This window comes from Symphalangus syndactylus, chromosome 7 (assembly GCF_028878055.3).
Source record: "Symphalangus syndactylus isolate Jambi chromosome 7, NHGRI_mSymSyn1-v2.1_pri, whole genome shotgun sequence".
Classification (NCBI taxonomy): Eukaryota; Metazoa; Chordata; class Mammalia; order Primates; family Hylobatidae; genus Symphalangus; species Symphalangus syndactylus.
The window spans coordinates 63,553,006-63,580,414 of record NC_072429.2 but is presented as its reverse complement, the minus strand read 5'-3'; the positions used below and the strand labels follow the sequence as shown (position 1 = coordinate 63,580,414).

Here is a 27,409-nt window from a genome sequence, read left to right as displayed (position 1 = left end):
ATTCTTGTATTTTATAAATTTTGACATAGCTTTCATAGTAACTATTTCCGTGAAAGTATAAATATATCAACTTGGTTTTAGTTAACTAGAATCAGTATTAAGAAAGCATTCTGGCCAGGCACAGAGGCTCATGCCTGTATTCCCAGTACTTTGGGAGGCCAAGGTGAGAGGATCACTTGAGTCTGGAAATTTGGGATCAGCCTGGACAACGCAGCAAGACCCCATCTCCGCAAAAAATAATAATAATAATAATTTTTTTAAAAGAAATCATTCTTACACTTAAGAAAGAAATCCTATCTCCTCTTGAACTAGTCCCCAGTTATCCATGGTTTTGCTTTCCATGGTTTCAGTTATTCGTGGTCTGAAAATATTAAATGAAAAATTCCAGAAATAAACAATTCATCAGTTTTAAACTGCACATTGTTCTGAGTAGCATGAAGACAGCCTGTACCATCCTACTCTGTCTCACTTGTAATATGGATCATCCCTTTGTCCAGTGTGTGTCACTATAATGCTACCTACCCATTAGTCATTCACATCATCTGGGCTTGATGAGGGAGGACCACCTGAAGCAGATGAGCCTCCTTCTGATGGATCATCAGAAGGTCAACAGCAGCCTAACACTTAGTCACAATGCCTACATCATTCACTTCACCTCATCTCATCAAATGAACAGGGGTGAGTACAGTGCAAGACACTGTGAGAGACAGAAAGACTACACTCATACTACTTTCATAACAGTATCTTGTTATAATTATTCTATTTGATTAAGTTATTATTGTTAATCTCTTCCTATGCCTAATTTATAAATAAAACTTATCAGTACATATGCATAGGAAAAAACATGGTATACATAGGGTTGGGTACTATCCATGGTTTCAGGCATCCACTCGGGGTCTTAGAACATATCCCTCCATGGATAAGTGAGGGACTACCATACTGGTAATTATCTTTGCTATTTATTTTAAAACAGGAGTTGCAAGCATTTTTATATAAAAATAAGAATCTATAAACAATCACAAACCTGTGTGTAAGTGCAATTCTTCTTTTTACATTTGCCACATGTGAACAAGTCAGTCTGGGTCCCACCAGTCTTGGCCATCTGATGCTCTCTGATGGCTTCTTTGGTCAAGTTTTTCCGCATCTCTTTCAGCTCATCACTAGCCATTTCCTATTAGGTAGGGGGCAATACCACTCAGTTATAGACACCTTCTATATATATCCTGAATGCTTTTATGCTCAATTAGCCTAATAATAATAATAAACCACATATCAACCTTTAAAGTTTTAAAAGCATTAAATTAGTATTTTTCCTCACAGGTCTTGTAAGAGTTTAATTCCTTTTAAAATATTTCTTCAAATACTTAAAAGTTTACATGTGAAAATTAGATTTAAGTACTGTTTAAAGGCTACTGAAACCACCTTTGCAAAGATTATGACAGTGAGAGAAATCGAACATGGGTGACTCCATCTTGCTTCTAGTGTCACAGGCTGGCTGTCTTCCCTCTTTCCTGGGCACAGGCCAAGCTAACCATGGAAGGAATTTATAGTTTAACTTTGATGCAAAGATGGTAACAGTAACAGTCCTTCCCTAAAACTGATCCCTCCTTGTTCAGAGCCTGAGATCACCTTTGTAAGACTAATGAAATGCCAGAGGATTAGGATTATGGGAGGGGCCTGAACTCTGCTAAAATGCAGACATAGTTTCTATAATCCCTCACTGCTCAGGAGTCATGTGGCCAGAAGACACGAAGTGTGTGACTTCCCCAATTGCTCCTATAGGTAACATTATTATTGTAGAACCTGAGATTGGTTTTTTGAGATGTTTTTCGGACTGACCCCTCCAGAACTCAGGCCCCTCACCCAGAGGTACAGAAGGACCAGTTTCCACATCCCTATGATTGCATCCCCAATCAATCAGCAGCACTCATTCCCTAGTCACCTAGGAATAGTCACCATCAAACTATTCTTGTAAAACCCTAACCTCCAAGTCTTCAGGGAGACTAATTTGAGTAATAACTTTGTCTCCTGCATGGCCAGCCTTGCGTTAATAAAACTCTTTCTTAACCGCAATAGCGCAGTCTCAGTGAATTGGTTTTGTCTATGCAGTGGGCAGGAAGAAGCTGTCAGGCGATTACACTATGAACAATGTAAACCTACGAGTACCTCTAGTATCCAGATTATAGTTTCTAATAGCATTGCCTACACCCCACCCCCAAAAGAAGTCAAGAATCTCTGGAGGAATGTCTGATTCCAGTTTTGAGGCAAGAAATGTATAGAATATGCCAGGGTCATCTTCTCACATCAGTTTTTACTAGCTACAGTCATACTTTGCTTTATCTTGCTCTGCGCTATTGTGCTTCATTTTATTGCACCATTTTTTACAAATTGAAGGTCTGCAGCAATGCTGTGCTGAGCAAATCTCTTGGCACTATTTTTCCAAAAGCATGTGCTCATTTCATGTTTCTGTGTCACATCTTGGTAATTCTCACAATATTCCAAGCATTTTCACTATTACTATATCTGTTAGGTAATCTGTGATCAGTTATTTCTCATGTTACTATCACTGTTTTAGGGGCACCACTAACTTTGACCACATAGGACAGTAAACTTGACAAATGCTGTGTGTGTTCTGACTGCTCCACTCTTTCCCCGTCTCTCTTCCTCTCCTTGGGCCTCCCTACTCCCTGAGACACAACAATATTGAAATTAGGCCAATTAATAATCCTACAATGGCCTCTAAGTATTCAAGGACAAGGAAGAGTCAACATGTCTCGCTTTAAATCAAAACCTAGAAATAAGACTAAGTTTAGTGAGGAAGGCATGTGGAAAGCTGGGATAAGTCAAAAGCCAGGCCTCTTACACCAGTTAGCCAAGCTGTGAATGCAAAGGAAAATTTCTTGATGGAAATTAAAATGCTACTCCAGTGAACACACGAATAATGATCGAAATAGCCTTATTGCTGACCTGAAAACATTTTAGTGGCCTAGATAGAAGATCAAACCAGCCACAACATTCCCTTACGCCAAAGCCTAATCCAGAACAAGGCCTTAACCCTTTAATGCTGAGAGAGATGAGGAAGCTGCAGAAGAGAAGTCAAGAGGCTACCAGAAGCTGGTTCATTAGGTTTAAGGAAAGAAGCTGTCTCCATAACATAGTACAAAATGCAAGGTGAAGCAGCAAGTGCTGATGGAGAAGCTACGGCAAGTTATCCAAAAGATCTAGCTAAGATCATTGATGAAGATAGCTATTCTAAACAACAGATTTTCAATGTTGATGAATATTGGAAGAGGGTGACATCTAGGACTTTCACAGCTAAAGAGAAGAAGTCAATGCCTGCCTTCAAAGCCTCAAAGGACTTTGAAGGACTCTCTTGGTAGGGGCTAAAGCATCTGGTCACTTCAAGTTGAAGCCAATGCTCATTTACCATTTTGAAAATCTTACGGCTCTTAAGAATTATGCCACCTCTACCCTGTCTGTGTTCTATAAATGAAACAACAAAGCCTGGATGACAGCACTTCTATTTACAGCATGATTTACTGAATATTTTAACCCCACTATTGAGACCTACTGCTCAGAAAAAAGATTTCTTTCAAAATATTCCTACTCATTGACAATGCACTTAGTCATCAATATGCCTAGTCATCCAATAGCTCTGATGGAGACGTATATACAAGGAAATTAATGTTATTTTCATGCCTGCTAAGAACAACACTGATTCTGCAGTTCATGGATCAAGGACTAATTCCGACTTTCTTTTTTTTTTTTTTTGAGACAGGATTTCACTCTGTCGTTCACACTGGAGCGCAGTGGCGCAATCTCAGCTTACTGAAACCTCCACCTCTTGGCCTAAAGTGATCCTCCCACCTCAGCCTCCTGAGTAGCTGGGATTACAGAAACGCACCACACCATGCCCAGCTTATTTTTTTAATTTTTTTTTTTTTTTGTAGAGATGGGAACTTGCTATGTTGCCCGGGCTAGTCTCCACCTCCTGGGCTCAAGTGATCTGCCCATCTCAGCTTCCCAAACTGCTCTGATTACAGGTGTGAGCCACCATGCCCAATTGACTTTCAAGTTTTATTATTTCAGAAATACTTTTTGCAAGGCTGTAGCTCCCACAAAAAGTAATTCCTCAGATAGATCTGAATAAAGTAAACTAAAAACCTTTCGGAAAGGATTAACCGTCCTAGATGCCATTAGGAACATTAGTGATTCATTGAGAAGAGGTCAATATATCAACATTTAGAGGAGTTTGAAAAAAGTTGACTCCAATCATCATGGATGACTTTGAGGGGTTTGAATTCACTGGAGAAAGTAACCGCAGAGGGGCCAGGCGCGATGGCTCACGCCTATAATCCCAGAACTTTCGAAGGCCGAGGCGGGTGGGTCACCTGAGGTCAGGAGTTTGAGACCAGCCTGCCCAACATGGTGAAACCTTGTCTCTACTAAAAGTACAAAAATTAGCTGGGCTTGGTGGCGGGCGCCTGTAATCCCAGCTACTCAGGAGACTAAGGCAGGAGAATCTCTTGAACCCAGGAGGCGGAGGTTGCAGTGAGCAGAGATCACACCACTGCACTCCAGCCCGGGCGACAACAGTGAAACTCTGTTCCCCCACCCAACCAAAAAAAAAAAGAAGGTAACCACAGATGTAATGGAAAAAGCATGGGAAGGAAGATTAGAAGTGGAGCTTCAAGATGTGACTGAGTTGCTTCAACCTCATAATAAAAGCTGAACAGATGAGATGCTTCTTGTGGATGAGCAAAAAGTGATTTCCTCAGATGGAACCTATTCCTGGTGAAGATGCTGTGAACATTGTTGAAATGACAGCAAAGGATTTAGAATAATATGTCAACTTAGTTGATAAGGCAGCAGTAGCATTTGACAGCACTGACTCCAATTTTGAAAGAACATCTACTATGGATAAATGCTATTAAACAGCATCACAAGCTACCAAGAAATATTTCATGAATATTTGCTCCATCAATGCAGCAAACCTCATTGTTGTCTTATTTTACAAAATTACCACAGCCACCTCAACCTTCAATAACCACTACCCTAATCAGTCAGCAGCCGTCAACATCCAGGCAATTCCCTTTTCCAGAAAAATAGTACGACTTGCTGAAGACTCAGATGATCATGAGCAATTTTTAGCAAGGTGTACATTGTTTAGCAAGGTATAAGGTGTACACTGTTTTCTTAGATGTAATGCTATTGTACATTTAGTAGATTATAGTATAAGCATAACTTTAATATGTACTGGAAAGTCAAAAAATTTGTGTGACTCTTGTGTGTCACTTTACTGCAATATTCATTTTATTGCAGTAGTCCAATCCAAACTTGCAATGTATCTGAGGTACGTTTGTATACAGAAGAAAAATTCACTCTCTTGAATGTTTACTAAAACAGTGAAATTGTAGATACAATATAGCTAATATCTATGAACAACCATGTCTATAAATAGCAAGCTACAAATTTCATTTTTTCCTTAATTCCCTGTAAAAACTTAAGAAATAATCAATAGGATGGGCACAGTGGCTCACGCCTGTAATCCCAGCAGGAGATTACAGGAGCAGGAGAATCTGAAGCAGGAGAATCGCTTGAACCAGGAGATGGAGGTTGCAGTGAGCCAAGACTATGCCACTGCATCCCAGCCCGGGCAACAAGGGCAAAATTCCGTATCAAAAAAAAAAGGAAAAGAAATAATCAATATGATGTGACCAGTTTTACAGTGTTTAACCACAAAAAAGGTTAGCACTTACAAAGTGTACTTGCAATTAGAGATTCAACTCTCTGGTTCTACATGAATTCATAAAAAGTAAACCACTTGGTGGCCAGCCGTGGTGGCTCAAGCCTGTAATTCCAGCACTTTGGGAGGCCAAGGCGGAGAGATCATCTGGAGGTCAGGAGTTCGAGACCAGCCTGACCAACATGAAGAAACCCTGTCTCTACTAAAAATACAAAAATTAGCTGGGTGTGGTGGTGCAGGCCTGTAATCCCATCTACTTGGTAGCTTGAACCCGGTAGGGGGAGGTTGCGGTGGGCCAAGATCATGCCATTGCACTCCAGCCGGGTCAACAAGAGCGAAACTGTCTCGAAGGAAAAAAAAGTAAAACACGTTTGTTTTTAGAAAATAATTTAGTGTAATCACATTAAAAGCATGGAAACAGTTGGAGAAGGAGCAAAGTACTGACAAAAGACTCACCTTAAGTATTTGTCTAGTATATAAATATATCAGAACTAACAGAAATTTATTACATATGCAATATTTATATAGTCGTCTATGATGATAATAGGCTTTACACTTCACAACACAGAATCACATTATAGAAACCTCAGATTCATGCATACTCACCTCTGCTGTCATTCTAGCAAATAAGTCAGGAGGAATATTCCCACAGAGGACATTTTTCCTTAAATTTGGATTTTTTGCATCTTTAAGATTTGATATCCTACTTCGTACTCTATTTTTGTATTTCATGTCTGTATTCCTTATTTCTTGGTATATAGGTACCAGGCCATTAAGGAAAAAAAGGCAAAATTATAAAAGTAAGATCACTTTTTTTTCCCATTCTGCCAAAGTAAGAATTCCTGACGCCGGGCACGGTGGCTCATGCCTGTAATCCCAGCACTTTGGGAGGCTGAGGCTGGTGGATCACGAGGTCAGGAGATCGAGACCATCCTGGCTAACATGATGAAACCCCGTCTCTACTAAAAACACAAAAAATTAACCGGGCATGGTGGTGGGTGCCTGCAGTCCCAGCTACTCGGGAGGCTGAGGCAGGACAACCACTTGACCTGGGAGGCAGAGGTTGCAGTGAGTTGAGATCAGGTCACTACACCCCAGCCTGGGCAACAGAGCGACACTCCATCTTAAAAAAAAAAAAAAAAAAAAACCTGAAATTTCTAAGCAATTCACAACAACTGTTTCCAATTTAGAGTATGTTAAAAACAAGGTATTATATCTAATTCCTTGAGCTGTAATTGGCAAATAATAGTGATATTACTTTTACACTGTAAAGTAGTTGTTTGCTTGTTTTGAAGGCGGGTAGAGAGAGTCTCACTCTGTCACCCAGGCTGGACCTCAGCTCACTGCAACCTCCACCTCCCAGGTTCAAGCAATTCTCCAAACTTAGCCTCCCCAGTAGCTGCTGCGATTATAAGCATCTGCCACCACACCCGGCTAATTTTTGTATTTTTAGTAGAGACGGGGTTTCACCATGTTGGCCAGGCTGGTCTCAAACTCCTGACCTCAGGTGATCCACCCGTCTCGGCCTCTCAAAGTGCTGGGATTATAGGCGTGAGCCACCGCACCCGGCCTAGTCATGTTTTATTTCCTAAATGTTTAGTGCAGCAGTATGCAAGTCAACCGGGTTTCAAAAAGTAACTCAAGTACTCAACATGAGAAAGCACATGTTTGAAAAGGAGCTTGAACTTATTCAAGCTTTACTTGCCCAAATCCGAATTCTACTAAGGATCCTAAAAGTCTCTCTGGTCACACAGTTGCCGTAGGGTCTCAGAAGAGACCATTCAGCATGGCCGTGAGGGTTCATCTCCTCCCTCAGCTCAGCAGGAGCTACCTCAGCAGGCTCTTCTCCGCAGAAGACGCCACTGCCAAAGCTGAACCCTGGAACAGCTCCCTTCCTAATAAGGCCATTTCTTCAACCAGGACAATCTCATGTTACACAGCCACCTAGATGTTCCCTGCCCCTACCCACACACAGTACCCCTCTCCTGGAGCCCTTTCCCGGTGCTTAGCATGAACAAGCTTCCTCTGGGATAATGAGCTCAGGTGACTGTGTGTGCTCTGAGGTCCCCCTGAGAAGTCTTCACATTTACATGTGTGTGCTTTCCATGCCCTTTTGCACAACTTAAATTCAGACACTACAGTCTCAATCTACAAGGCAGAAAAATGCCATCGATACTGTACTTTTTTTTTTTTTTTGAGACGGAGTCTTTCTCTGTCGCCCATGCTGGAGTGCAGTGGCGCGATCTCCCCTCACTGCAAGCTCCGCCTCCCAGGTTCACGCCATTCTCCTGCCTCAGCCTCCTGAGTAGCTGGGACTACAGGTGCCCGCCAACACGCCCGGCTAATTTTTTGTATTTTTAGTAGAGACGGGGTTTCACCGTGTTAGCCAGGATGGTCTCGATCTCCTGACCTCGTGATCCGCCCGCCTGGGCCTCCCAAAGTGCTGGGATTACAGACTTGAGCCACCGCGCCCGGCTACTTTCCTTCTCAATAACAGGAAAAACAAGACAAATAAAATGACATAGATGTCCTTCTCCTTTCCAAGAAACCAATACAATCAAGATAAAAGTGAAGAATAAGACTTTGACTTCTATACCAACAGGAAAAATTAAGCTAGCAGATTACTTAAAACAATTATGACCCCTTGAAGTTGTGTGACACCAAGTGACCTTTCTGGCTGGTGGCAGAAGTAATAGATGTCACTCCTCGGCAGTAGTTTTGAAAGCCAGTATGCAATTTATCCATTTTACCTTCTGCCACATCACCACTCACAATGGCCACTCCACCTGCCTGGTCCTAGAGGACAATGACCCAAAGCCCAGAGTCCACAGCTAGCCTGTGATGGACATATAGGACAAATAAATTCCTATTTGTCCAGTTTAATCTGTGAAAGAAACCTCTGTGGTGTTAAGCCACTGAAATTTCAAGGTTGTTACCACAATATAACATAGCCTGTCCTGCCAAGTACATAAAGTCAATCTTGGACACTCGTGTTTTGCTTGGAAAGCGAAATTCTTTAGGTTTTCGAGTTGCCAATGAGATACACCCAATGTTCTCGTGTATTTTGTAATCTCTTCTAATTATGTTACCGGTTTGCCTTTCTTGTTCTCAATCATATTTTCACTCTCCTGCTATCTGAAGCAATTTTACCAGGGATTTATATGTTTCAGTTTCCAAAGAGCCAGGTCCTTCTAAACTTCACTGTTTCTAGTTCATTCAGCTTCAACATGAAGGAAAAAGTCTAGCGTGGTGGTCAAGGTCATGGGCTTGGAGCCAAATTCCCTACATTGGAATCCCAGCCTTGTCAGTGTCAGGCTATGTGATCTAGAACAATGACCGATCCTCTTCTGCTTCTGTTTTCTCTCTGTAAAATAGGATGAGAGCACCTAATTCATTGGAAGGACTACTGCATGTAAAACCATGCCTGGCATTTGTATATGTTCAATAAATATTACTTATTAAAAAAAAAATTATGAATATACACACAAAGGATATCTTCTTCAATTTGAGATCCTAATTCTTCCTCATCAGCTCCAATTGCAATGTAGTCATCTAAAAACAGGCAGAAAGAATTGTCAAATTATTGTAACAGATTAAAAGAAAATTCTAATACCAGGTAATTAAACTGCATTCCTATTTCTTAAACCCCATTTGCCTGACATAAAGAAGCCGTTCAGTTTAGTTCGTTAGAATCTGGTCACTTCGCTGCCTGCTAGACTCCTTTTCTGGGCTTCATCTGATACCCACTGTGCTCCTGCACTGATGACTCCTGATCCCTCAGGCACAGGAAGTAACTGATCTAGCAGGCAATTCATCTTTCGTAACTCCATAAATTCTGGCTGCTCCAGCAGAGAGGAGAGAAAGTTACAGAAAGAACTGTCTAGTCTCCTGTGACTCAGGCTTCAATGCAAATAAATCATTCATTTAATCTGCCAGTCACATATACAGACACACTCAGAAGACTCCTATACAAATATTCAAGAGGATAGAAGGAAATAAACCAGGAAGAAAAAATAGACAGTAAGGACATCAAAGTAGAAAGGGCAGAGTAAGGAGAAAAACAGGTCAAACTAGCCATGGTGCAGAATGAGAGAAAAGAAAAAGGATGAATTCGTATAAAATAATAAATATTCCTGTATATAAAACTTTAAAGACAAAATGTTACATGTTAAGACTGGATACTTTCAAACTAAATTAAGCTCCCACATATAAATCAAGACTCACCCCTCCTTTTTCTAACTAGAAAATGGAAAACGTTCATACTATATGTCATACTATTTAACAATTCAGTATTGTTAACTCTCAATATAAGATCAGGGTATATAGTTTGCAGATTAAATTGGGGAGAAACAAAAGATTTGTGAGAAAAAACTGTACATTACTATGAAATCAGGGAAAACATCCATGTATTAGAGGGAATCTATTTCTTACAATTACATAGTAATAAGCAAATGCCCCAGTATTCCTCCTCCTCTCCCCCTTAACAGACCGGTATCAGCAACAACTTCTCCCCGAGCTAAGCAGCAGTGGGTGGGCTATCCACAGGGTGACACTCATCAAATAGCAACATGGAGTTAGAGATGGCAGTGGTTGGTGGTGGTGACCAAAGGGCTGAGAAATAACATGCACTGGACTTACCCCCTGTTCGAAGAGCTGCAGCAAGCATCTCCCTACACTTCAACCGCACAGAATCAGAAGTGCTTGGTGCCCGAGGAAAGGATGAAACATAAGTATCTCGAGCATTTGTCTCATCCTTTCTGTTGCTTACATTGCCACTGGAAGTACTGAAATACGCACAAACACCCCAAAAAGAAATCAAGAACAATCCTCTCAAAGTAACAATATTACTATCATGCTGTAAAAACAAAATTTGGGGCCTAAATAAATGACACAGTATCTCAGTGACCTTTATGTGAGGGGAAAAAAAATTGCCTGCATACAGATTAAAAAGAAGTTAAAAATTTTACAATTTAGTAAAGAGACAAGTATGCCTTTTTTTTTAAACTAAACATTTTATGTTTGATTCTCATTTTAAATATTAAGCAATATTTTTAATAGAGAAAATACCCATTATAGCTCAGTACAATAAATGAAAAGCAATGATCTTGGTATAAGGAGAGGGATGAAGGGATGGGACCAGAGAATGACAGCTTTCTTTTTTGAGACGGAGTCTTGCTCTGTCACCCAGGCTGGAGGGCAGTGGTGCGATCTCGGCTCACTGCAAGCTCCACCTCCCAGGTTCACACCAGAGAATGACAGCTTTCAACCAAAACTAGAGACAGAGAGAGAGAATGTTTGAAAAACCCTGTTTCGCCGGGCATGGTGGCTCACACCTGTAATCCCAGCACTTTGGGAGGCCAAGAGAGGCAGATCACTTGAGGCCAGTAGAGTTTGAATCCAGCCTAGGCAAAATGGTGAAACCCCGTCTCTACTAAAAATACAAAAATTAGCTGGGCATGGTGGCACACGCTTGTAATCCCAGGTACTTGGGAGGCTGAGGCAGGAGAATCACTTGAACCCAGAAGGCAGAGGTTTCAGTGAGCCAAGACTGCACCACTGCACTCCAGCCTAGGTGACATAGCGAGACTCCAACTCAAAAAAAAAAAAAGAACAAAAAGAAAAAGGAAAACCTTGTTCCACTTAGACAGTGAGGTCCCCAGTGAGACAAATACCATGTGTACTGATGAGTCATGAGGCTATAAAATGGTGCGTTTCTCCCCAGAAACATCACCTCAATATGAACATTTAGGCAGTTTTATAATTTTCCGGTCAACCTAATCCTTTCAATTGCTTCTGAGTAGCTTCTTATGTTGGATTATCACTAAAATGGGTTCTTTCCAAAATAATCTTCATGATTACAATTAAGCTTTATCGCATTGAAGACAGCTGCCATAACTCTTTTCAAAGACTGATTAAATCATCCACCATCCATAGATGTGGCTTGCTGCAATGCTGCAAGAACATACTGCCTTGCCTTCTCTCCAAAACATAACCACTGTTAAACTTCACAAACAGGTGCCTGTGGGTAAGACGGTCATTAGTACCTTCTAAATTTAGTCAGTTCCTTTTTGAAGCCTTCACTGATTTCCCCCTGTATTCCCAAAATATTGATTCACACAGGTTTGTATATGATGACTTTTCATACATTTTTTTCTCTATCAGACTTGAGTTTCTCAAGAGCAAAAACTAGGATTTACTTTTCTTTGTATTTTCATTATGTAGCATAATGCCTGTCAGTGATAAACAAATGAGCAAACCAATGTTTAAAAACCCATTTATTTTTTTTTTTAAAGACTCCAGCCTGAGCAACTGAGCAAGACTTTTCACAATGGTGAACAGAGCAAGAGTTGTGCAGTGATGCCATCACAGCTCATGCAGCTTTGAACTCCTGGGCTCAAGCAATCCTCCTGCCTCAGCTTCCTGAGTAACTAGGACTACAGGTGCATGGCACCATGCCCAGTTAATTTTAAAAATATTTTTTGGCCGGGCAAGTTGGCTCATGCCTGTAATCCCAGGAGTTCAAGAACAGCCCGGACAAAATAGTGAGACCCAGGGTCTACAAAAAGAGTTTTAAAATTTTGCCAAACATGGTGGTATGCACCTGTGGTCCTAGCTACTTGGGGGCTGAAGTGGGGGGCTCGCTTGAGACTGAAAGGTTGAGGCTGCAGAAAGCCTTGACTACGCCACTGCACTCCATCCTGGGTAAAACAGCAAGACTCTGTCTCCAAAAAAAAATAATCCAACAAACAAATAAACCTTTTTTTTTGGTAGAGAAAGGGTCTATGTTGTCCAGGCTGGTCTCGAACTCCTGACCTCAAGTGATAATTCCGCCTCGGCCTCCTAAAGTGCATGAGCCACCGTGCCAGGCCCCAAAACTCATTTCTTTTCTTTTCTTTTTTTTTTGAGACAGTCTCACTCTGTCACCCAGACTGGAGTGCAGTGAAACAACCATTGCTTACTGCAGTCATGACACCCAAGCTCAGGTGGTTCTCCTGCCTCAGCCTCCTAAGTAGCTGGGACCACAGGCATGTGCCATCACACCTGTCTAATGTTTTTTATTACTTGTAGAGACAGGGCCTCCCTATGTTGCTCAGGCTGGTCTCAAACTCCTGGGCTCAAGTGATCCCCCTACCTTGGCCTCCCAAAAGTGCTGACATTTCAGGTGTGAGCCACCACACCCAGCCAAAAACCCACTTCTTAAACACTTTGATTAAATGCTTTTGCTTCTGTGTCTGTAGCCAAATGCTACACAAGAACCAAGGGAAACTGCCCATATGGACTGAGGGAAACTTTTCCTCACTAGTTTCACTACTGCTGGTCCCACTTCCTACATTCTGATCCTTCCTTTCTAAGCATTTAAACACATTACTTTCTCCTTAAATTCTTTTTTTTTTTTTTTTTTTTTCTTGAGACGGAGTCTCGCTCTGTCGCCCAGGCTGGAGTGCAGTGGTGCAATCTCGGCTCACTGCAAGCTCCGCCTCCTGGGTTCACACCATTCTCCTGCCTCAGCCTCTCCGAGTAGCTGGGACTACAGGCGCCCGCCACCACGCCCGGCTAATTTTTTTGTATTTTTTAGTAGAGACAAGGTTTCACCACGGTTTCGATCCTGACCTCGTGATCCGCCCGCCTCGGCCTCCCAAAGTGCTGGGATTACAAGCATGAGCCACCGCGCCCGGCCTCTCCTTAAATTCTTGCACCCAAAATATAAAATCCTGCTTAGCTACAAGCAACTTAAATTTAACCTTCTATCTTTCTTTACATGACTCCTCGAATTCGTTTCTCAATCCTCTTGTATTTCTGTGTGTGGGGGTGCAGGGAGGGTGTGTAGATAGATACCGATCAGTTACTTTATTAGACTTCACACACAGTAATTTTCTTTTGCAGACAGGCTCTATACCCTACACATCAAGCACGTAAAACTGATAAAATTATGACAACGAGAGGCTGGGCGCAGTGGCTCATGCCAGTAATCCCAGTACTTTGAGAGGCCAAGGTGGGTGGATCACTTGAGGTCAGGGGTTCGAGACCAGCCCGGCCAACATGATGAAACCCCATCTTTACTAAAAGTACAAAAATTACCTGGGTGTGGTGACATGCACCTCTAATCCCAGCTACTCGGGAGGCTGAGACAGAAGAATCGCTTGAACCTGCGGGGCAGAGGTTGCAGTGAGCCAAGATTGTGCCACTGTAATCCAGCCTGGGCAACAGAGCCAGACTCCGCCTCAAAAAAAAAAAAAAAAAAAAAAAACAAGGCTGGGCGTGGTGGCTCAGGCCTGTAATCCTAGCACTTTGGGAGGCCCAGGCGGGCGGATCACCTGAGGTCAGGAGTTCAAGACCAGCCTGACCAACATGGAGAAACCCCGTCTCTACTAAAAATACAAAATTAGCCAGGCGTGGTGGCGCATGCCTGTAATCCCAGCTACTCGGGAGGCTGAGGCAGGAGAATCCCTTGAACCCAGGAGGCAGAGGTTGCAGTGAGCTGAGATTGCGCCATTGGACTCCAGCCTGGGCAGCAAGAGCGAAACTCTGTCTCAAAAAATAATAATAATAAAAATAAAATAATAAAAACAAAGACAACAAGAGACTGAGGAACTATTCCAGATTTAAGAAAACTAAACAGATATACATTAGAAAAAATTGCATAAACTTTATTAACAACTGCTGTTTAGGCACACCTTTGACTTACCTCTTTTAATATAGTTAATATGTTTAATATATATTTAATATAGTTAATACAAATACAAAAAGTAGTGTACGAGACATTAACATTAACATGAAGAGTGCATGATCAATTTTGGGAAAATATTGAGAAACAAAGTTAAAATCGGTAGTAGCCTTAATGTCCTAAATACCTCAACACGGGCTGGGTGCGGTGGCTTACGCCTATAATCCCAGCACTTTGGGAGGCTGAGGCAGGTGGATCACCTGTGGTTGAGAGTTCGAGACCAGTCTGGCCAACATGGTGAAACCTCGTCTCTATTAAAAATATAAAAATTAGCCAGGTGTGGTGGCATGCACCCATAATCCCAGCTACTCAGGAGGCTGAGGCAGAACCATTTGAATTTGGAAGGCGGAGGTTGCAGTGAGTTGAGATTGCGCCACTGCATTCCAGCCTGGGTGACAGAGCAAGACGCTGTCTCAAAAATAAAAAATAAAAAAGCCCAGGCACAGTGGCTCACGCCTGTAATCCCAGCACTTTGGGACACTGGGGAGGGCGGATTACCTGAAATCAGGAGTTCAAGACCAGCCTGGCCAACATGGCAAAACCCCATCTCTACTAAAGACACAAAAATTAGCCAGGTGTGGTGGGCGCCTGTAATCCCAGCTACTTGGGAAGCTGAGGCAGGAGAATTGCTTTGAACCTCGGAGGTGGAGGTTGCAGTGAGCCGAGATTGCACCACTGCACTCCAGAGTGGGCGGCAGAGCAAGACTCTGTCTCAAAACAGGTATCTGGGCCCCTCCCCACCAGAATTCCTGATTCAGTAGTTACAGGACGAAGCCTGAGAATCTGTATTTCTAACAAGCTGTCAGGTTCTCTCCTCTTCCAGGGACCACACTTTCAAGAACCATTGCTTTAAATCAATGTTGACTATTAACCCACCAGCTTCCCAAGAACAGAGGAACGATTTCTATTTAACCAATTATGAGTAAGCAACATGTTCAATACTGCATAGTTATGAGATGTAACAGGAAAGAACACATGCAAAGGCCTCATAGGAGGTGAGGGACAATCTGAACTCTTTGTTAATGAACTTCACATTTTAAGTTCTTATAACAAATTGCTATATATATATATAGATATTTTTTAAAGATAAGGTCTCACTCTATTGCTCAGGCTGGAGTGCAGTGGCATGATCTTGGCTCACTGCAACCTCTGCCTCCCGGGTTCCAGCAATTCTCCCACCCCAGCCTCCCAAATAGCTGGGACTATAGACACATGTTGCCACACCTGGCTTTTTTCTTTTTTTTTTTGGTAGAGAAAGGGTTTCACCGTGTTGGCCAGGCTGGTCTCGAACTCCTAACCTCCAGTGATCCTCCCACCTCAGCTTCCCAAAGTGAGCCACCGTGCCTGGCCACAAATTGCTAAATTCGAAAGGAAGAAAAAAAGCATGCAAAGGAGAATGAGATCAAGGGCCAAAATAAATCTAAAAAAAAAAAAATGTGGTAAACAGAGGAAGTAACCATTTGAATCCCTAATCACTACCTCCATTATCAATTCTATCAGTGCCTACCCCAGCAATCCCATTCAATTAAACTTGTTGAGTACAATATAAATAACTTCTTATTTATTCAATGTCTTCTACCTCTCAAATGTTCAAGAAATCTGAAAAAAAATAAATTAGAATACATGACTACACACATTTACTACTTCCATTTGATTAGAAAACAAAAAAAGGAGTGTAGATAGGGGAACATTAGACAGGGGAATTGATGCAAGAAGTAAAACTATGACTTTCAATATAAATAAATGTCTATACTGTGAAGTACCTTTCTTCTCTTGCCTCAGGGCTGTTCTGCGATGTAATTGCAGGTTCTTTTTTCTTTTCGTCAAGGTCTTTCTCAGTTGATGGCCCATCTGAAAATTATGAAATCTCTTAAGTTGCTAGCATTTGTAAAAACTAAAAACTAAAATACTGCATGTTAACAGGCTATTTGCACAACATGAACTAAAATCCTAAGTTTCCTACAAGTAGATGAAGTTTACATAAGCTATTAGCACATGTACTATTTTTCACAATGCAAGTTCAGTCAACACTCGCAAATAAATTCCCTCATTTGGTGGGAACTACAAATTCACATGCCATGGGAACCTAAAGGGAGGAAAGTATATGGAACAAAGAGATGGGAAGAATATGGAAATATCTGCACTGTTACTTTAAAAATGAAAGCACAGGCCGGTGCAGTGGTTCACGCCTGTAATTCCAGTACATTGGGAGCCTGTGGATCACTTGAGCACATGAGTCTGAGACCAGCCTGGGCAACATGACAAAACTCTGTCTCTACAAAAAATACAAAAATTAGCCGGGCGTGGTGGTGCACACCTGTAGTCCCAGCTACTTGGAAGGCTGAAGTGGGAGGATGGCTTTTGCCCAGCAGGTGGAGGCTGCAGTGAGCCAAGATCACGCCACTGCATGCCAGCCTGGGCAATAGAGCCAGACCTTGTCTCAAAATAAAGTCAAATAAAATAAAAATTAAAGCATATACAGCAATATTGTTTTTAATAAATTTCCATAAAGTTAGAAAATTTAAGGTGGTATCCAAAATATAAATAAATATTCCTGGGATGGTAAATAAAAAACACTTTCATAGAAAATACCTCAGGATGAGTAAGACCTACCCAGCACCTTCTCTATCTTAAATGATCTATAAAGTAATACAGAGTGCACAAGCTTTAAGACTTAAAGAGGTGGCTGGGCACTGGCTCATGCCTGTAATCCCAGCACCTTGGGAGGCCACGGCGGGCAGACCACAAGGTCAGGAGATCAAGATCATCCTGGTTAACATGGTAAAACCCCGTCTCTACTAAAAAAAAATACAAAAAATTAGCCAGGCATGGTGATACATGCCTGTAGTCCCAGCTACTCAGGAGGCTGAGGCAGAAGAATAGCTTGAACCCAGGAGGTGGAGGTTGCAGTGAGCCGAGATCATGCCACTGCACTCCAGCCTGGGCGACAGAGCGAGACTCTGCCTCAAAAAAAAAAAAAAAAGAGGTAAGCAATGAGATATTATAAAATAAGGTACATAAAAATAGGTTGAGTCAGTGCAATATTTCAACAGCCCAAAGAAACATTCACTTTTAAATCAATCAACACAGTCTTAAATTTTAAAACTGGTGCCTGCCTGGGGCCGAATGTGGTGGCTCAGACCTGTAAACCCAACACTTTGGGAGGCTGAGAAGGGTGGATCACTTGAGGTCAGGAGTTCAAGACCAGCCTAGCCAATATGGTGAAACCCTGTCTCTACTAAAAATACAAAAATTACCTGGGCATGGTGGCGCACATCTGCAATCCCAGCTGAGGCTGAGGCAGGAGAATCATTTGAACCTGGGAGGAGGAGGTTGCAGTGAGCCGAGATTGTGCGACTGCACTCCAGCCTGGGTGACAGAGTGAGACTCTGTCTCAAAAAAAAAAAAAAAAAAAAAAAAAAATCGGTGTATGCCTGTAGTCCCAGCCACTCAGGAAGCCCAGGCAGGAGGAATGCTTGAGCCCAGGAACTTGAGGTTGCAATGAGCTATAACTGCACCACTGCACTCTAGCCTGGATGACAGAGTGATACCCTGTCTCAAAAAAACAAAACAAAAACAAAACACATAGCCTTGAAGCTAAGTTCAGAAAACATTTGGGTCTACTGTACAAACTGGTGTACAAAGTACACCAGTTAAGTACATTTTGCTCCCTACATAAGCAATAAAGGCTACATAAAGAATTCTTTCAATTCTTCACATCTCTCTGTATAGAATATAGAAGAAACTATATCCAACTGGATAGCAGAATCACCTAGGGAGCTTTTAAACATATCCTCATGCCAAGCTCCAAACCAGATCCATTCAATCCAAATCTGTGGCAGTGAGGCGCAAGCATCATTATTTTTTAAAGTTCCTTAGACAACTCTAATATATAGTTATCTGGATGAGAATCACTGATAAGAGAATGGTTGAAATCACAACTGTAGAACTCATCTTGTAAAGTTGAAGTGTGTCAAACCTAAAACACAATTCAAGCCCTCTGATAAAACATGCACGTACACTTTAGTTTTCACATAATTTTACTGCTCCTTGTTATTCTCAATAATTACCTTGAAGGCTCAAATCCCAAAGATGCTATAGTACTGTAACACTGAAAACAAAGATTAATAATGACACATGGCAAGGACTAAGCAATGGTCCAAAAGTAATAGGGTAGAAAGCATTTAAAAGGGAAAACTGATATAACAATGAAATATGATCCAGCAAGGATCCAATGCTGCCAAAGGGACAGCAGAACTATCTCACACACTGCTCTGGCACAGTGATTTAGTACAATCCTTTTGGAAAGCAGAGCAGTAAGAGGCATGAACAGCCTCAGAAGCATCCCTACTATCTGATACAGTGTTGTGGGCAACACACCCCAGCTAGCAGGGAAGAAGTGCTCCAGCTCTGGACTCCAGCTGTCTGCAATCAAGTCCCAGCTTGGCTATTCACCACCGATTCAACTGTGTGCAAGGTATTTAACCGCTCAGTGCCTCAGATTCCTCATCATAAAGTGGGAGATTATAATAGCACCTACCAAACTGGATTGTTGTGAGGATTAAATGCATTAATACAGGTCAATGCTTGGCATATCTTAAGTATTCAACAACGTGCTACCTAGTAGCAGTAGTAGTAAATGTAGAAATCTAGCTAACAATGTAAAGAAAAAGCTTTAGGCAGAAAGATGTCCATCAAGACATTAGTTACAACCGCCATAAAGTTAAAAACAACAAATCTAACAACAGGCAAGTGATCAACTAAAATATGGTATAGCCAACTGAATAAATTATTCTGAAACCAATAAAAATAATAGTTATGATAGAAAACAAAATATTTCCATTAAAAAAGGTAATATAAACTAAGTACACACACAGCATAGGTAAAATTATAGTGGGGTAAAATTTATGCAAATTAAATTTGAATAGTAATGTATTACAATCCATTGTACAGAAAAGGAACCTGCGAGTCTACACTAATAGACAAATAGTTAAACGGCAAAAAGAAGGTGGTTTTTTTTTTTTTTTGAGATGGACTCTCACTCTGTTGCCCAGGCTGGGGTGCAGTGGCGCGATCTCGGCTCAGTGCAAGCTCCGCCTCCCAGGTTCACGCCATTCTCCTGCCTCGGCCTCTCAAGTAGCTGGGACTACAGGCGCTCACCATCACACCTGACTAATTTTTTTGTATTTTTTTAGTAGAGACGGGGTTTCACCGTGTTAGCCAGGATGGTCTCAATCTCCTGACCTCGTGGTCTGCCCACCTCAGCCTCCCAAAGTGCTCAGATTACAGGCGTGAGCCACCGTACCTGGCCAGAAGGTTCTTCTTCTAACAGAATGATTTTATAAGTATTGAAGCAGAGGAGTCAGAAAAATCACAATTTTGCAACTACCACTACAAAGATTGGTTTGAGCAAAAAATCAATGGATCCTAAATTGGGAAGGGAGGAAAAAGATTTGTTAAGGTGTAAGACAGTTTCAGGATCTTAAAAGTGTCTCCCACAGAATGGCTATTAGCTACAAGAGGAAAAACAATACACAATACAGTGTAGCTTTGACTGGATTCTCAAAATTACCATCAATCACTCTGGATATGATACCTTGAGAAGGACATAACATGCTTAAACAGTATTCCAACTGCGGATGTACAACCTGATCTAATCATGAGAAAAAAGCAGGTACACCTCAAATACGGAATATGCTGTTAAAAACAAAGGAGGGGCCAAGCGCGATGGCTCACACCTATAAACCTAACACTTTGGGAGGCCAAGGCCGGTTGGATGGCTTGAGCACAAGAGTCCAAGACCAGCCTGGGCAACATAGTGAGACTCTGTCTCAAATCAATAAATAAATAACAAAGGAGGGCAGAGGCGGATGCTTGCAGTTCCAGCTACTCAGGAGTCTGATGTGGAAGATTGCTTGAACCCAGGAGTTGGAGGTTAGCCTAGGCAAAATAGCAAGACCCCTATCTCAACACAAAACAAAAAAAGTGGCAGGGAAGGGGGTGGATAGGGCTATAAACCTGCTTCAAGGATACAACTTAAAAATGCGGGAAATTCTGCCTTGAATATATTTCCTAGTTTACTTTTAAACCAAAATCCAATTCTACTTTGCATTCATTACAACTGGTCATTTTCTGCATATTGTATAACATATCCAAGTTCTATTTTTTAAGCCCATTATGAATTTGATAAAAATCTGATTTGCACGAAAGTATTTTAAAATACACATAAATGATGGTTACATGAATGTAGATATAAGATAAAACTGCTCAGAAGGATACAGGCCCCCACACATACATGCCCCCACACATAACACTAGCGCCAGTAAAAACTGATGAAATATGAATAAGGTCTGTAGATTGTATCAGTGTCAAATTCCTGGTTGAGATTCTGTATATGAGAGTTATGTAATATTGACCATAGGAGGAAGCTGGATAAAGGGTACATGAGACCTTTCTGCACTTTTTTTTTGTAGTAATTTTCTGTGAGTCACTTATTATGTCAAAATAAAAAGTTAAACTCCACATATTCAGGAGGCATACATGCTTTCTTCTATAGGAAATGACCTTGTTTCTTTTAGCCCTACTTGAGGCAGGGGACCAGGAATGAGGGGGAAGGGACAGGATATATACACACACATACATAAAATTTTAAAGCATGGCCCACAACAGTAATTTTTTTTATTGGGTTTGTGCAATTAATGTGAAAGACAAAATTGCGTTTAATTTTCTTTCCTTCCAAATTTGACTTTTAGGAAATATATCAACAAAAAATTGACAGCCCCAAAATAAAATTTAAGGGGAGGGAATTCATATTTGTTGGGCTAGGACCCTATGTGCATTTCCTACACAGGCGATAATTGATAGTGAAAGATCACAGACCAAAAGCAAAGAAAAAGTAAAATCATGAACCCAAGTAAACAGGTTGGTCTTCAAATGAGAAAGGAACATTTCTGCCTTGGGGGAAAAACAAACGAGAAGGGGTACCTGTATTCTTCAAAATGTCAATTTCATAAAAGATAAAGAAAAGCTTAAGAATGATTTCAAATTAGAAAACTAGCTATGTGAGGCCAGGCACGGTGGCTCACGCCTGTAATCCCAGCACTTTGGGAGGCTGAGGTGGTCGGATCATGAAGTCACGTGATCGAGACCACCCTGGCTAACATGGTGAAACCTCATCTCTACTAAAAATACAAAAAATTAGCTGGGCGTGGTGGCGGGTGCCTGTAGTCCCAGCTACTCGGGAGGCTGAGGCAGGAGAATGGCATGAACCCAGGAGGCGGAGCTTGCAGTGAGCCGAGACTGCACCACTGCACTCCAGCCTGGGCAACAGAGTGAGACTCAGTCTCAAAAAAAAAAAAAAAAAAAAAAGAAAACTAGCTATGTGATCCTGAACTGGATTTTTTCCTGGAGGTGGAAAAACAAAAGAACTATAAAAAACATTATTGGGAAAACTGACAAACCTGAACATAAACCATAAAATACTATACCAATGTTAAATTTCCTAAATTTCTTATACTATGATTCCATTAAAAAATAAGCTTGTAGTAAGGAAATACACACAGGTATTTAAAGGGTAAAAGAGCATGATATATTCAACCCACTTTCAAATGGTTCAGAAAAAAATAATTTGTGTGTGTGCAAATAAGAGAAAGAAAAAGAGAGAATATGATAAAACAAATATGGCAAATATTAAAAACTGATGATATGGATAAAGGATACGGCATTCTTTTCATCATCCTTGCAAGTTTTCTGTAAGTCAAAAAATTTCAAAAACCATTTCAAAAGGTATCCACAACCTTTCCCTTAAGAGAAAATTCTTCTTACTGAAACCGAGTTTGTCCAGTTGTGTCAAAAGTTAAGAAAGCCAAATTTGACTGGCCTAAAAGGCAAAAAAAACCCTAAAGATCAAATTAACTCCCCTCGCCTTTATTACGAGGCACTGCTTTCAGTGTATCTAGATTCACTAAGAAAAAAATGTAACCATTAACTAACCATAAACTGTAACCATTAACTGTTTGAATAAATCACAACATCATAAATGTATGTAAGGGAAGATCAATGATACCTAATAATTTTTTCCAGGATTTGATGAGAGACTTTGCTAAAGATGTAACTTCTTCATCTGTACTCTGCTTGCGAATAGCATTAACTGACATTCCGATTCTTGTGGACTGCAAGGCAATAACAAAAAAATTATGTAAACCAATTTTATTTTAAACAAATCAGTATTTCACCAATTCTTTTCTTTCCCAGATTCCTGTTTCCGTTTTAGAATTTTAAAACTTCAATTTTTGGATCCTTATAATAGCAAACTATATTAAGATACATACATCTTCAGATCAAACACTAGACTCATTAATGTTCTTATCATCAAGATCTAGAAGCATAAAACTCACTACTGTAATTAAGTCTGGTTAACTAGAAAAATGAAATCAATCTTTCCACAAGGGAGAAGTGAAGATAAATGAGGATAAAACATAAAATGTTGTATATAAGTCAGGCTGAAGCAATCATGCCTAATACGTGCATTTCTTTGTTTCTATACATTCTTCTACATGGATTACTACATAGAGCACCAGCTGCAAATTATTATGAGGATATCCAAACAACAACTACCACCTATCCAGGTTTAAAAGGCTTTATTTTGCCAGGAACCAGTATATAATCACAGACATTAAAATGCACTTCACAAAATACAGGTAAAATTTAACCTGTGATAATTACGTGCCTAGAATTATGCTTACAGCATCCACGTTCATCAGTCTTTCTAACAACCCTTCAAAGTTGGGATTATCCCTATTTTTAAAGATGAAGAGATTGGAAGTACCAATAAATAACATGCCCAGCATCACACCATTACCAACCAGCAAAGCTGGGATTTTTTTTTTTTTTTTTTTTTTTTTTTTTGAGACAGAATCTCACTGTCACCCAGGCTGGAGTGCAGGCCACCTCGCCTGGCTAATTTGTGTATTTTTAGTAGAGACGGGTTGCACCATGTTGGCCAGGCTGGTCTCAAACTCTAGACCTCAGGTGATCCACCCACCTTGGCCTCCCAAAGTGCTGGGATTACAAGCATGAGCCACCGGCCCAGCCAAAAGCTGGGATTTTAATCCAGGTCTGTCCACTGCCAAAGTCCATGGTCTTTCTAGCACATCAATGGTTTCAAATTGTGCTCAAAGAACACAAAAGCTATGATACCCAAATATGGATGACAAATAAAAAATGGTAAATTACTTAGTAATTTCAGGTTGTTAACAGACAATCTTTCAAACATATGGTCTATGGAAGAAAAAATAACAAAAGGAATTCTTAGTGGTGAAAAAAAAGAGAACCCCTATCGTAAGCTTTATGGTAGAAAAATATACGGGTACTTGAGGTTTCCTTCTAAATTATTCAATCCTCTCAACAAAGAGACAGATTCAGGATCTAAGTTTTATTCAAGAATTTAGAATATGTGGTTGGCTAGAGTGTCCTATATCTCTTAGAAAGCTGAGCAAAGCAGACAAGATTGAACAGCAGAAAGATAAAGGGACTCCACAATTTTAAATCCCCAAACAATTTGGGGTTAACAAGGCTAGTTTACTAGGAAAAAAACTCTACTTTTTGAATGTGTGGAGGAAATAACTTATTAGTGTGGTTCTGAAGCTTAGAACTGACACAAACGTGCAAAAAAATAAAATGGCACTTTACTAAGGGCTTGCAGAGCAAAGGTATAAGGAGATGATGAATTGTGTACTGCTGGGTGATTGCTTTTTAATTTTCAGAGGATGTTTTGATTACTAAAAAGTCAATGACTATCCCGCTTAGCCTCAAACAAAACCTATACTGAGAATACAGTTATCTTGTAATAAGCATGCTTATCTATGGAAGAGACTGTCAAGCCAAAACAAAAAGAAATGAGGGGCACGGTGGCTCACGCCTGTAATCCCAGTACTTTGGGAGGCTGAGGCGCGCGGCTCACAAGGTCAGGAGTACCAGCCTGGCCAATATAGTAAAACTTCGTCTCTACTAAAAAACAAACAAACAAACAAACAAAAAACAAATTAGCTGGGCGTGGTGGCAAGCGTCTGTAGTCCCAGCTACTCGGGAGGCTGAGACAGAAGAATCACTTGAACCCAGAAGGCAGAAGTTGCAGTGAGCCAAGATCACACCACTGCGCTCCAGCTTCCAGCCTGGGCGACAGAGCAAGACTCTGTCTCCAAAAAGAAAAAAAAAGGGCGGGTACAGTGGCTCACGCCTGTAATCCCAGCACTCTGGGAGGCCGAGGTGAGTGGATCACGAGGTCAGGAGATCAAGACCATCCTGGCTAACACAGTGAAACCCCATCTTTAAAAAATACAAAAAATTAGCTGCGCGTGGTGGTACGCGCCTGCAGTCCCAGCTACTTGGGAGGCTGAGGCAGGAGAATTGCTTGAACCCGGGAGGTAGAGGTTGCAGTGAGCCGAGATTGCACCACTGCACTCCAGCCTGGGTAACAGAGCGAGACTCCGTCTCCAAAAAAAACAAAAAAAGAAAGAAAAAAAAAAAAGAAATGAGGCTGCTGAGGTAGAATGAAAAACAAAGATTTGAAATAAGTTTTTCTTTTTTCCTTTGGGGGTACCATGGAAAAAATGAAAAAAAAAAAAGTAGAGGAAAAGATTATGAAGCTATTTACTTGGATAAGCAAGTCTGAAGTTGCCTCTAAGAATTCCCTAGCGATTTTTCCTAAAATTGGAATGCTAAGACTTACAAGATGTAATAGATAGGTTATACGAAAGTATTCTGTGCTCAAGTGACCTTAGGAATTGTGGGATTATAACTGTTTTCTTGACTGCAGTACTAACTATACATTGTGAAACTCTAGCAGATAAAATATGTGCCTTTCCCCATGATTTCTACAGAACATCAGGTATACAGAAAGACATTACCTTGGAAAGGTGGAGAGTGCATTAAGCAGCCTTAAGGGTCAGCTGCACACTGATGGTAAAGCAGAAAGGAATGAGTACTGAGATCAAGAGACACTGTTAACATCACAGGAAACAAGCAGATTTGGTGTGCTCCAGAAGAAAAGTCTCCTTTGTGATCACTCATGAGTTTTTGCCAAGATGATCTGAAGGTAGCCATTAAATCTTAAGGTAAAAAACATATAGCTACTGTACAGCTACTATAAAACACATACGTAAAACATACATTTAAAACACACATATATAAAAGACAACATAAAAGAAACACGCAGCTACTATAAAACATTTTTGAAAGAAATTAAAGATGACCTAAACAAAATTTTTAAATCTCATGTTGATAGACTGGGAGACTTAAATGTTTGTTTTTTTTTTTTTTTTTGAGACGGAGTCTCGCTCTGTCTCCCAGGCTGGAGTGCAGTGGCGCGATCTCGGCTCACTGCAAGCTCCGCCTCCCAGGTTCACGCCATTCTCCTGCCTCAGCCTCTCCAAGTAGCTGGGACTACAGACGCCCGCCACCGCGCCCGGCTAATTTTTTGTATTTTTAGTAGAGACGGGGTTTCACCATGGTCTCGATCTCTTGACCTCGTGATCCGCCCGCCTCGGCCTCCCAAAGTGCTGGGATTACAAGCGTGAGCCGCCGCACCTGGCCGACTAAAATGTTAAGACTGCAATACTAATCAAGTCAAACTACTGACTCAATGCAATGCCTATCAGAATCCCATCTGCCTTTACTGTAGAAATTGACAAGCTTACCCTGAAGTCCATACAGAAATGCAAAGGACCCAAAACAGTCAAAACGATCTTGAAAAAGAACAAAGTTGGAGCACTCACAATTCCCTGTAGTAACCAAGATAGCAAAAGGATGGACGTGCAGATCAATGGGATAAATTTAAGACTCCAGAAATAAGCTCCTACATTTTTCATCAACTGATTTTAGATAAGGATATCAAGACAATTCATTGGAGAAAAGAATATTCTTTTCAACAAATAGTGCTGGAACAACTAGATATCCACATGTAAAAGAATAAAGCTGAACCTCTTCCTTACACCACACATAAAAATTAACTCAATATGAATAGGAGTAAAGCTTCATGACCTCGGATTAGGGAATGGTTTCTTGGATATGACACCCAAGGTGCAAGCAATCAAAGAAAAAATAGAATATATCAAAATTTAAAACTTTTGTGCTTCAACAAACATCATTGAGGAAGTAAAAAGATAATTCACAGAAAAAGAGACAATATTTGCAAACTCTATGTCTGATAAGGGACTTGTATCTGGAATATATAAAGAACTATTATAACTCAATTTAAAAAAAAGACAATCCAATTTAAAAATGGGCAAAGGTTCTGGATAGACATTTCTCCAAATAAGATATAAAAATAACCGACAAGCACATGAAAAGATATTCAACATCCTTAGACATTATGGAAATAAAAATTAAAGCTACAATGAAATACCACTACAATAGCTATAATCAAAGACAAACAGCAACAAGTGTTTGCAAGGATGCAGAGAAACTGGACCCCTCGTTTACTGCTACTAGGGATATAAAATGGTACCGTGGCTGGAGAAAAGAGTCTGGCAGGTCCTCAAAATGTTAAACACACAGTTACCACATAAACCAGCAATACCATTCCCAGGTATCTGCACAAGAACAACAAAAACATATGCTCACACAAACTTGTAGATAAACACGCATAGCAGTGTGATACATAACAGCCAAGAAAGTCTAAACACATCAACTGACAAATGGATAAACAACATGTGAAATATCCATGCAACTGAATATTATTCAGCCATAAAAAGGCCTGAAAATTCTGACATAAACTGCAACATGGATGAATCCTGAAAACATTAAACTAAGTGACAGAAGCCAGACATCAAAGGTCACATACTGTATGATTCCATTTATATGAACACTCCAGAACAGACAAATCTATAGAGACAGAAAGATTAGTGGTTGCCTAGGTTAGAAGGAGGAAGACCAGTTGG

General features: G+C 40.7%; 1 protein-coding gene across 4 annotated transcripts in view; it reads right to left on the bottom strand.

Moving 5' to 3' along the window:
- Positions 1–27,409, bottom strand: part of TCEA1 (transcription elongation factor A1) — a 127,051-nt gene that overhangs the window by 12,564 nt on the left and 87,078 nt on the right. For all 4 annotated transcript variants that reach the window (XM_063642816.1, XM_055286401.2, XM_055286402.1 and 1 more), the window contains 6 exons: positions 22,537–22,642; positions 16,235–16,322; positions 10,385–10,530; positions 9,242–9,298; positions 6,353–6,507; positions 1,025–1,171 (listed from right to left, as the gene is read on the bottom strand). In XM_063642816.1, coding sequence (XP_063498886.1) covers positions 1,025–1,171; positions 6,353–6,507; positions 9,242–9,298; positions 10,385–10,530; positions 16,235–16,322; positions 22,537–22,642 — 699 coding nt within the window. The remainder of the gene's footprint in view (positions 1–1,024; positions 1,172–6,352; positions 6,508–9,241; positions 9,299–10,384; positions 10,531–16,234; positions 16,323–22,536; positions 22,643–27,409) is intronic.